This window comes from Tupaia chinensis, unplaced genomic scaffold, assembly GCF_000334495.1.
Source record: "Tupaia chinensis unplaced genomic scaffold, TupChi_1.0 Scaffold000106_1, whole genome shotgun sequence".
NCBI classification, from domain to species: Eukaryota; Metazoa; Chordata; class Mammalia; order Scandentia; family Tupaiidae; genus Tupaia; species Tupaia belangeri.
In genome coordinates this window covers 273111-285038 of record NW_006159570.1, presented here as the reverse complement: position 1 = coordinate 285038, position 11928 = coordinate 273111, and the positions used below count along the sequence as shown (strand labels likewise).

The 11928-nt window shown below is 41.3% G+C and overlaps 1 protein-coding gene across 1 annotated transcript in view; it reads left to right on the top strand.

Annotated features, from left to right (window-relative positions):
- HEY2 (hes related family bHLH transcription factor with YRPW motif 2) overlaps positions 1 to 1949 on the top strand; it is a 14977-nt gene extending 13028 nt beyond the window's left edge. The window contains exon 5 of the mRNA XM_006143798.1: positions 1131 to 1949. Within this exon, the coding sequence (XP_006143860.1) occupies positions 1131 to 1816 (686 nt within the window). The 3' untranslated portion in view covers positions 1817 to 1949. The remainder of the gene's footprint in view (positions 1 to 1130) is intronic.
- Positions 1950 to 11928: the final 9979 nt, after the last annotated feature.

Sequence of the window (11928 nt, the reverse complement as noted above, 5' to 3'; positions counted from 1 at the left end):
TAAAAAAAAGGGGGAACCAGCAGTTAGCGTAATGGCTATGTCGCTGGACTCCCACGTAGTCGACCACGGTTCATGTCCCGGGCCTGGTGGCTTAAAACTCGCATGTGCGTGCGTGCCCAAGATCCCAAGAGGAGAATGGAGGAAAAGGGATTGCAGCGTGACCATCCCCCCTGGGGAGTGATTTCTCGCTTTCTGTCTCTATGTCTCTCTCTATCTGGCGAGTGCATGCGCCCTATAGCGAAAACCTCTCCAAAAAAAAAAAAAAGGAAAAGTGACTGATATGACACAGCTTGCACCATTTTTGTGGTAGGAGCATAGGTCTGGGAGTAAGTGCGTACTCGCTGACACAATTAATATGCACTGATGCTTCTGGCTAAGCAGTGAAGTAAGCAAGCCAATGAAGGAGATATGTATTTGCATTTCAGAAAAGCTAAGAGTTATGATAAAGTAATCTCCTATCAGTAAAGCAGACGTAAGTTACTTAACAGAAAAAATAAATCTTCGAATTAGTAACAAACTAAGGAAAAATTTCATTTTGTTTATTATATTTTTCTCATACAGAGTAATGGCAAGGAGTTTGCACTCAGCTGGTAAAAAATACAGAGAGTCCAGAAGCGTTTTTGAATGTATTAACGATTATAGCAGATAACTAAAGAAAGTCCTCAAGCTACTGAGATGCACTTTGTGACCTTGCTAAAATGCCAGGAGAGTAAGGATGTTTCAGATAAGCCCTTTAATCTCCAACTCATGTGACAGAGACAGAGAGACTGGAGCGCTGTATTTCCGTAGAAAACAATTTGCTGGGAGAATTGCACTATCCCACAACACAAAAGAAGACACACCATTTTTTTTTAAGTGTTTGAAACAGAGATGGTCTTAATTTTTTTGTCCTCTGGGGTATCATTTGCAAAGACAACTGTAACTATTGCATGGTCAGAGCTGTCACACATGTAAATTGCAAACAATACTTTCTTAACTTCTGCAAAAATGGAAACCATTAATAGCTGGCAGCATTTTCACAAAGGATTATTATCCTTCTACTTAAATCTTCTGAAGGACAGAGTGGAATATGGGCGTGTGTGTGATTATTGCCTCTCTCTCTTTCCTAATTTGCACAAATTCCCTCCTAGGCTACTTTGACGCCCACGCTCTTGCCATGGATTTCATGAGCATTGGATTCCGGGAGTGCCTTACGGAAGTGGCGAGGTACTTGAGCTCTGTGGAAGGCCTGGACTCCTCCGATCCACTGCGGGTACGACTCGTCTCTCATCTCAGCACTTGTGCCTCCCAGCGGGAGGCAGCAGCCATGACGTCCTCAATGGCCCACCACCATCACCCCCTCCACCCACATCACTGGGCCGCAGCCTTCCACCATCTTCCCGCAGCCCTGCTCCAACCCAGCGGACTCCATGCCTCGGAGTCAACCCCTTGTCGCCTCTCCACAACCTCAGAAGTGCCTCCTGCCCACGGCTCTGCTCTCCTCACTGCCACGTTTGCCCACGCAGATTCTGCCCTGCGAATGCCAACAACGGGCAGTGTCGCACCTTGTGTGCCACCTCTCTCCACCTCTCTCTTGTCCCTCTCAGCTACCGTCCATGCCGCAGCCGCTGCAGCCACCGCAGCTGCACACAGCTTCCCTCTGTCCTTCGCAGGGGCATTCCCCATGCTCCCCCCCAACGCAGCTGCAGCAGTTGCAGCCGCAACAGCCCTCAGCCCACCCTTATCAGTATCAGCCACGTCCAGCCCTCAGCAGACGAGCAGTGGAACAAACAGTAAACCTTACCGGCCCTGGGGGACAGAAGTTGGAGCTTTTTAAGTTTTCTGTGAACTTCTTGCACTGAATGTCCTTCATTTCAGAGTCAGCTTAAAACTTCTGTCTGCACCCTGAAGCTAGCCATGCAGACGCCTGCAGATCCACAAAAAAACAATAAAACTGTTTCAGACACAAACCTCACGAGTGGAAATGTGGTATTATCTAGTTTTTTTTCTCTTTCTCTCTCTCTTTTTTTTTTTTTTTTTTAAAGGCAGCTCCGTAACTGACATCAGCAACTTTTGAAAACTTCACACTTGTTTCCACTTAAAACTTTCCTGGAAAATATATGAACTGTACTAACAAACAGTGCATCAGTATGTCTGAATTGGGGAAGAAAAATGCCCTGACTGAATTCTCTTGAAGCTACATGGAAAAAAAAAAATTCATGTTTTTTAAGTGCCTGAGCTAGGGAAGTTTCCTAATGAATATATCACATTGCGCAAGTAAAGAAGAGTATAGAGTTGAGATTAAGAAGGGAAAGGGACAGGAATTTTGCATTAGATTCCAGACATTTTACTGCAGTTGTCAGAGAAGAGTACGCTTGAAAACCACAGGTTTTACTGGTCAAAAAAATTGCTGAAAATAATTTTCAAGTTGAGAGACTTAGTTTTATCTTATTTTGCTTTCTTTGTACCAACTTGCCAAGTGGTGACATTAGCAATACGTTAGTGAAAGCAATTATTCCATCATTGCCCAGATTAACAAGCATTTCTGCTCTGCTTGCAAGCCTCCAGGCCCTTTTTGCTTTTTGATGGCTCAAACTATGGTGCTTCTTTATATAAACCCTACATTTAAATAGTGCACCTAGAGGCAGTTGTCTGCTTTCTCCCCACGAGATACCATTTGATGTCTGTCCATTTGAAAACTCCAGTTTCTGAGATTTTGGATTAATTTATTCGGTTTCCTTTGGATTACTTTTATATATTTATCCTCTTTATTTTCTCTTCATAACATGTTATCTTGTGGGGAAAGGTGCGTTTTCGAGGGCTGATGAGATGAGAGTATTGGGAAAAAGAAAGCCATGATTTTTAAATGCCCTTCATCAAGTTAGATGATTCCATTCGGTCCCGAGTCAGGATGAATGTATGCAGTGAAATGTACATAAATTATTTTTGTTTGTGCCTAGACTAGAGCTACATAATTGTGTTTTTGGTTTTTATTTTGTTTAATGACAAAATAATCTCTTAATACATTGAAATTGAGCAGGTAAGATTTTATATTTGAAAGAGACACAGCCTGTATTATTATGCACTTCATTTCTCTGCTGTGTGGAGAAAGCAATAAACGTGAGAATGTTAAACATGCAAAATTATACTTTTAAATACTTGTTTTAAAATTATTGTACCTAGTCTTTTTTGCATTACTTTGTAACCCTTTTCTATGCAAAAGTCTTTACCTATCTCTAATTAAATGAAGTCCTTTTTGCTGTTTTTATGTGGACAAGTTACTTTGCAGAATGGAAAGTTAACATGACTTCAAGTAAGGCCTTCCTTTCCTAACAATTTAAGCCAGGGCTTTTCTTTATCTCTTTCAAAATCATTTTGACTGATAGAATTCACTGCTAGCTTAAAAACAGCCTTTCTCTGAGCTTATCACTCAATTAAGCATAGGCAGGTCATGTATTAGGAGGCAAGAAGTCATCTGTTTCCTTTGCCTTTTATTTTTAACCACGGTTCCTGGATAAATTCAAATAAAAGACTTCCAAATGAGAATATACCAAATATAGGGCAATAAGCTAGAATGTGTCATATATTTATTAACTCAGAAACATTTATAGAGTGTTCTTAAAATATTACATGCATACATGATAGGTATTGACGCACATTCTGAAGGTAAATCCTCTGTACCTCAATGAAAGTTTCTTTTATTTCTGTGGAAATTTTGTGGGTGTTGCTCCCTCTTCTGTGAAGCATAAAGTAAGCTGTTACAATGTTTCCGATGCTACTGGGTCAAACAACATTTAAAGAATAAAGAAGAATTTTTTTATGCAAATCAGTACAGTCAAAGGAAAAAGTAGGAGGGCTTGTACATAATTATGGTTTTGAAAAGAATCAAGCATAGTTTAACTTCTTTTGTTTGTAAGTGGGTAAAAAACAAAAAATGGGCAAAAGCAAGTCACCTTATTCCTCCTGTCTGTATGTCATACAGTCCTTCTATCGTCAGATAACTCTGAAGGAATTAGGTAGCAATTAAGAAAATGGAATTTGCATTTCAATTAATGATTCATATGCCTTACTTGGGCATATACATTTTATTTTTATTTTAAGATCTAAAAACAAACTAAAGATTTGTCGCCTATTGTAACATCAAGTGTTCACAGAACTTCTTTCCCTTTGTTAATGTAGACTGTTGTAAACATCAGGAGTTTTTCTAAGATTTGGATTAAATATTTTAAGACTAATCTTTTTCTCCTTTTTTTTTCATACATCCTTGTTCTTTGCAGGTATATATGGGTTATTACTTTTTCGTTTAGTTAATTAAAATATTTGCATACCACTTCCTCATGGTTGGTAAGTCAGTATTCCTAAAGATAATTCTTGTCAGTAATTTCAGTCTATTACAGATTAATTGTTCCATGATCAATGTTTTGCGTCATCTACTTTTAACATCACATTTTACTGTTTATGATAACCATTGAGTTTTCCATTTCTGGTCGGAGTATTTTGTGAATGTTGGGTCACCCTTAGGTGTGGTAATTTCCATTATTTGTTTCCAAAATAGGAACAAGATTATTTCTTTTCAAGATTGTTTGGGGGAGCAGAGGTAGCATTGTGGTTAAGGTGATGGACTCTGACATGGTCAGCTGAGGTTCAAGTCCTGGACCTGGTGGTTTGCTTTCTCACTTTCCCTTTTTCTCTCTCTCCCTCTGACTATCTCTGGTCAAATATAATAATAATAATAATAGCACATAAAATTAAATAACTTTTGAAAGAAAAGATTTCAGGGGAAAAATTCTTTTAGGGTTTAATGTATTGGTAACTTTTGTCTGTATAAAAATTAAGTACCAAATAAACAGAAAGCGATTTTATATAATAAGGGGAAAAAGACATTTTTAGAAACTTTATTTTCCCAACTCTTTTATTTAAAGAATTATTTAATTTTCTTCATTATTATTAATTTTTAATTTGATGTTGGGTGTGTGTGCTCACTAGAGAGAGACAGAGAGAAAAACAGAGAAGGTGAGAAAGCAAGCCACCAGGTACAGGACTTGAACTGCAGTTGACTACGTGAGAGTCCAGTGTCTTAACCACTCTGCTACCTCCTGGCCCCAACCCAACTCTTAAAAGCTGTGCCTGGGACTTGGGAACCAGCAGTGTAATGGCTATGTCGCTGGACTCCCATGTAGTCGACCGCGGTTCGTGTCCTGGACCCGGTGGCTTAAAACTCACGCTGGGCGCGTGTGTGTGCGTGCCCAAGATCCCGAGAGGAGAATGGAGGAGAAGGGATTGCGGCGTGACCATCTCCCCTGGGGGGGGATTTCTCGCTTTCTGTCTCTATGTCTCTGTCTGTCTGGCGAGCGCACGCGCCCTATAGCAAAAACCTCTCCAAAAAAAAAAAAAAAAAACTGTGGCTGGGGCCAGCAGATGGCATAATGGTCACATTGGTCAACCCAAGTAGTCGAACGTAGCTTAAGTCCTGAACCCAGTGTCTTAAAACACACCTAGCACGTGTATGTGCATCCCCAAAATCCCAAGGAGAGAATGGAGGAGAAGGGATTGCAGTGTGGCCATTCCCCCTTTCTCACTTTCTGTCTCTCTGTCTCTCTGGCAAATGTATGTGCCCTCTAGCAAAAATCTCTCTTAAAAAAAAAAAAAGCTATGCATATGCCTAATTATGATACAGGTTTATACTTCACATAAGTTAGCCAGTAGGTGATAATTGAATAACTGCTATGTGTCTAGCACTGTGCTGTGTAGGTCGGATTTTAGATGGTATTTGGAAGCATGTGAAAGTACAGCCCTACAGTCAGACAGAACTAGGCATGGCTGCCACACGACCACTGAAGAAAGGATGTACTCTTATTGTGAAGCCAGGGGTGTCTGGGAGCTGATGGGAGAGGCTTTTGCTTGTCTTCAAATTTGCTATTATAAATATGTTCCCTATTATATTTAAGGAAATCTGAGGGACTGCTAAAATAATGTGCAAACATAAGTACAAATGTTAGCTACAGTGATAGCTTTCATATGCTCATTTGCATACATACTATCAGTATTGACACTTTTGCACAACCGCCTATGTGAGAACTTCAAAAAGTTCTTGGAAAAACATAAAGTCTGAGTTTATTTTGGCATAAGATGGTTTGAAATCTGTGCCTAGCATTTATTTTTAAATAATTATTTTATTTAACTTTATTTATTTTTTAATTTGACCAGAGAGGGATAGAGTGAGAGAAAGAGAGAGAGAGACAAAGAGAAAGTGAGAAAGTGAGCCACCAGGTCTGGGACTCAAACCATGTTAGGCCTTGTGGGAGTCCAGCACCCTTAATCACCATGCCACCTGCCAGTCCCAGTTTTTGTTTTTGTCTTTTTTTTTTTTGAGAGGTTTTCGCTATAGGGCGCGTGTGCTCACCAGACAGACAGAGAGAGACAGAGAGACAGAAAACGAGAAATCACCCCCCAGGGGGATGGCCACACCGCAATCCCTTCTCCTCCATTCTCCTCTCGGGATCTTGGGCACGCACGCACACCTGCCTGGCGTGAGTTTTAAGCCACCGGGTCCAAGACGCGAACTGCAGTTGACTCCATGGGAATCCACCGACATAGCCATTACGCTAACTGCTGGTCCCATTGGCCCCAGCATTTTTATAATATGCATTTTCTGTGAAATTTTTGACAATTCTAGCTCAAATCAACTTGCTTCACTTGCCAGTATTAAGTCATCCCAAAGTAAGAGTAATCACCTTAGGTAACCTCCTCACAAAGCAATGTGATTTTAGAATTCCATAGTCCCCTAAGTCTAAGATTCCATTGGGTATAAGATATCCAATTGATTTAAGGTCAATTTTTAAGTAAAAAGAACTCGTACAATATAACTTTACACACTGTTTGTAAAATAGCCTAATTATCAGAATGCACTTTGGATTTGAGGCAATACCACAATACAATATGGTACTCCTAATAAGTGTAATTTTAGAAGTCCCTGGCTAGAGATACACTGAGATGAAAATGTGACTGATTAAGTGTACTTTTAAAGTACCTCATTAGGATAGGGTCATCAAAGAATCTAGATTGAATTTACAAGCTTAATGATCTAAAGATAGATGTATTTTTTAAAGCTTTTTGTTTCTATTGCCCTGGGGGATTACTCATTGTGCTACATTTTTCTGAAGAATGGAGTTTGACTTCCCGTTCTAATTCTAAGATCTAAGCAGTGACAGAGGTAGTGAATATTTCAGCAACTACCACAAAGCATTACAGCAAACATGACATCATAAACTGTGACTACAGCACATATGCTTTGGAAGGCTAAGTCTTTGAACTTGGACGGGAGATCTGAAAAAGAAGAAAAGCCCCTGAGCTTACACAGACAGCTTGTGTGAGGGGCCAGAGGCACAATGGAAATGCGTCTCTCGGACCAGGTGGTGCTTTTCCCACTGCCTTCTCCCTTCCAGTTTCAAAGGAAAAGGATGGGGATGGCGAGGGAATCAGGTCCTCTGTTAGAACCAACACCAGCACCCTCTGTGAGACATAGATATGAAAAGGAAATCCGACATGATGGTAACTGCCAATACTGTTCAGTTGTTCTCTGTGCTAAATCTCACGCTGAGTGTTGGAAGCCTGTTTCCTCATTTAAACCTCGACACTTGCCTACAGAGTAGATCATTTTATTATATGAATGGACTAGAAGTTACAGAATAAGGAGTTGGTGGGGGCCAGCTGGTGGCGTAGTGGTTAAGGTACTTGGTTCCCACCTGACCGTCCACAGTTCAAATCTTGGACCTGGTGGCTTGAAAATCATGCCAGGTGAGTGTGAGTGTATGGGCCCAAAATCCAGAGAGGAGAATGGAGGAGAAGGGAATTGCTGTATGGCCATCCCCCTGGAGGGTAATTTCTCACTTTCCCTCTCTCTGAATCTCTCTGTCTCTCTCCTTTCTGGCAAGTGTATGCACCCTATGACAAAAAACTAAAGAAGAGAAGGAAGAAGGGGAAGAAGAAGGAGGAGAAGGAGAAAGAGAAGGAGGAGAAGAAAAGTAAGTTATTTGTTCAAGGCCATCCCTATCTGAAATTCTAAAATCACATTGCTTTGTGAGGAGGTTACCTAAGGTAACCTTACTCTTCCTTTGTGATGACTTAATACTGGCAAGAGAAGCAAATTGAATAGAGCTAGGATTGTCAAAAAAATTCATGAAAAATGCATATTATGAAAATGCTAGGCACAGATTTCAAACTCTCTTATGCCAAAATAAACTCAGACTTTATATTTTTCCAAGAGTATTTTGAAGTCCATACAGAGAAGATAATATAGAGGATCCCTATCATGGACTCAACCTAGACCTGATTCTGGAAGCTCTTTTTTTTTTTTTTTTTTTTTTACTTGTAGGCTCTGGGGTTTTTGTTTGTTTCTCTTTTGAGAGAGATTTTTTTTTTTTCTATTTTGTATGTTTGTTTGTTTCTCTTTTGAGAGAGATTTTTTTTTCTATATGGTATGTGTATCACTGCAGAGACAGAGAGAGACAGAAAGTGAGACATCATCCCCCAGGGAAGATGGTCGTGCCACAATTCCCTCTCCATTCTCCTCTCAGGATTTTGGGCACGCATGCACAAGTTTCAAGTCATTAGATCCAGGACTCAAACCACAGTGCTCGTGTAGGAGTCCAGCATCTTAGCCACTATGCCACCTGCTGGCCCTAAATTTTAGAAACCTCTTTTTTGGACTCAGACTGCCCCAGGATTTCAACCTAGCTGGGATTACTTCAGACTAATTGCAAGAGTAAATCTGGCTTTAATGTTAGCATAATACCAGTGCCTTTTTACCTTTTAATGTATGAAAAGATGAAAAAAGGAATAATGTCACTTTACTCTGTAGCACGATATAAAAGGGGAACTACTTTGGCAGTTCTCTGCTTTTAACTCAACTGCCAATCGAGTCACGCATTATTGTAATCAGTGAACTTCTAAAGGCTACCAAAAAATATGCTGTAATCTTCCTCAAAGTGGTTAGGAAAGGTGAAGCAAGATGGTGAAGATACGGTAAGGTATTGAGCACACTGAACTTGGAAAAGAAAAAAGTATTGGGTCAACCTGTGGCCTGGTGGTTACGTGAGCTGGGACGCACATGGCCGGTTGTGCAATTGGCGTCCTGAACTTGGCGACTTTAAGGTCACACTGGGTGCTTGTGCCCAAAATCACTAAAGGAAGAAGATGTGAAAGAGAAGGGATTGCAGCATGCCCATTCCCTGATTGCCCATTGGGGTTGGGGGCTGCTTTCCTTCTTTCTCTCTTTCCTTCCTTCTTTCTTTATCTCTCTCTTTCCGTTTGGAAATGAGATTCATGAACATAAAATGGAATATACATGTAATAGAATGTATTATGAGCACTTTAAAAAATAATTATTTACTTAATTTTATTTATTATTATTTTAAAGTTTGCTATAAGGCACATGCACTCACTAGAGACAGAGGGAAAGTGAGAAAGCAAGCTGCCAGATCCAGGATTCGAACTGCAGTGTGCCCTGTGGGAGACTAGTGCCTTAACCACACCACACCGCCACCTGCTGGCTGGCCCATGGCTTTTTTTGGCCTGTTAATTGAAGTTTTTTGCATTAAGTATGCATTGTAATAGTTTCATGTTTCATTGTAATGAAAACAAAATCATATTTTCTCATGTGGAATAAAAGTATTCTGCAAAGAATGGCTATTATTAATAATGTTTGACTTGTATAAATGCAGTGATAAATTTAAAAGTGCTCATAAAATTCTAAAACAACTGAGTATCTTGAATTAACCCCTCCGTTCCCAGTTATAAGCTATCAAACTGAACCGTATTTACCATATTAGAGAGCTCTGCTTCCTAAATCTTTTTTAGAGTACATACACTCACTGGAGAGAGACAGAGATATATAGAGAGGGAAAATGATAAAACACCCACATCCTCCATCCTCCTCCTCTCCCCCCGTCCCCACTCCCTGGAGATGACCACACCACAATCCCTTCTCCATTCTCCTCTAAGAATTTTGGTCACACACATACAAACATCAGTGTGTTTTTTTCAAGCCACTGGGTTCAGGATTTGAACCACCCAGTTGGCCATGTGGGATCCAGCCACCTTAATCTCTGCACCACCTGCTGGCCCATAAATCTTTCTGTACTTCATTTCTAATCTTTTTCCTTACTTACTGGAAACCTGAAACTTTGTATTCCACCCAGACAGTAAGACGGGAAATTTACATCTCTCTGCTGGGCTAGACTTTGCCTTGAACCAGCAATGACTGACTTCATCCTTTATTCCAGGCAGCCTATCCCAGCACAGTTGCTTTAAATAGGCCTCTGGGGAGTGGAGGGGAGGGGGGGGTAAATGGCGACACACAGTAAACCCCGGCTCTCTGCAAGGTGGACCCACATGGGAAAGTTCCAAGTTTCAAGTTCATGTCTAGAGACCTCTCTGAGTATGTCGGGTCATGATTCAGGGCTGGCTAAGGCTAGGGGTGGGTCGTGGCATCCAGAAACTGTTGCGGATGCACCTCTTCTCCCCCCCCCCAAATAAGTCAAATAAGTTTTCAGAAAAGTTATCTTCTCTTTAAAAATTGTTATTCATTATTATTAGTACTTTAATTTGATGAGAGAGAGAGAGAGAAAAAAAAAGGGAAAGTAAGCCACCAGGTTTGGGACTCAAACTGCCATCAGCCATGTGGGAGTCCAGCCCCTTTGCCAACATTCCACCTGCCGGTCCCAAAAAGCTTTTCTCTAGGGATGTGGTAAGGTGACGGAGAAGTGTCATCAGGAGGGCAAAACACGGAGGCACACAGACTGGATTTTACCCTCTTCATAGCGTATTTCTGCGTCAGAACCGTAAGCCACTCATAAGTGCAAACAGCTGTCACTTTTTTTCTTTTTCTTTCCTTTTTTTTTTCTTTTTTGTCTCACAAGCAGGCACTATTGGACAGCAAAAAGGTAAGCACAAAAGAGTACAAATACAAATAGTTGGAATATCATCAAATATCGTCAAAACCATCATGCATACCTGGCCCTATATCGAGGTGGTAAAGAGAGTGGGATCCTGCAAGGCTCACCCTAGTTCAAATCCCAGAATGGCAGCTTAAAAAATACACTGAGGCAGCAACAGCGGGTGATGTAATGGCTACGTCGCTGGACTCCCACATAGTCTACCACAGTTTGAGTCCTAGACCTGGCAGCTTAAAACTCATGCCGGGCACATGTGCATGCGTCCCCAAAATCCCGAGAGGAGAATGGAGAAGGGGTTGGGTGTGGCTATCTCCCATGGGGAGTGATTCCTCACTTTCTTTCTCTCTGTTTCTCTCAGGCAAGTGTACGTGCCCTATAGGAAAACAAACAAACAAACAAACAAATCCTCTCTTAAAAACAAACAAACAAAAACAAACAGGGACCAGCAGTTAGCATAATAGCTATGTCACTGGACTCCCATGTAGTCAACCGCGGTTTGTGTCCTGGACCCGGTGACTTAAAACTCAGGCTGGTCATGTGTGCGTGCGTGCCCAAGATCCCAAGTGGAGAATGGAGGAGAAGGGATTGTGGCATGGCCATCGCCCCTGGGGGGTGATTTCTCACTTTCTGTCTCTCTGTCTCTCTCTGTCTGGCGAGTGCACACGTCCTATAGCAAAAACCTCTAAACAAACAAACAAATAAACAACAACAGTGAGACATGCTTGTACATGCCCCAAATCCTGATGGATTGGGGAAATGGAGGACAAGGGATTGCAGCATGACCACATCCCATTGGGGAGTGCTTTCTCTCTGTTTCTAGAAAATGTACATGCCCTTTGGCAATTAAAAATAAAGCCAGGGGTCAGAAAGTGGAGTGATGATTAAGACGCTGGACTCCCACATGGCCAACGACAGTTCAAATCCAGTACCTAGCAGCTCTGAAATCATGCCAGGCCCATGTGTGTGTGTGTGTGTGTGTGCGCACCCAAAATCC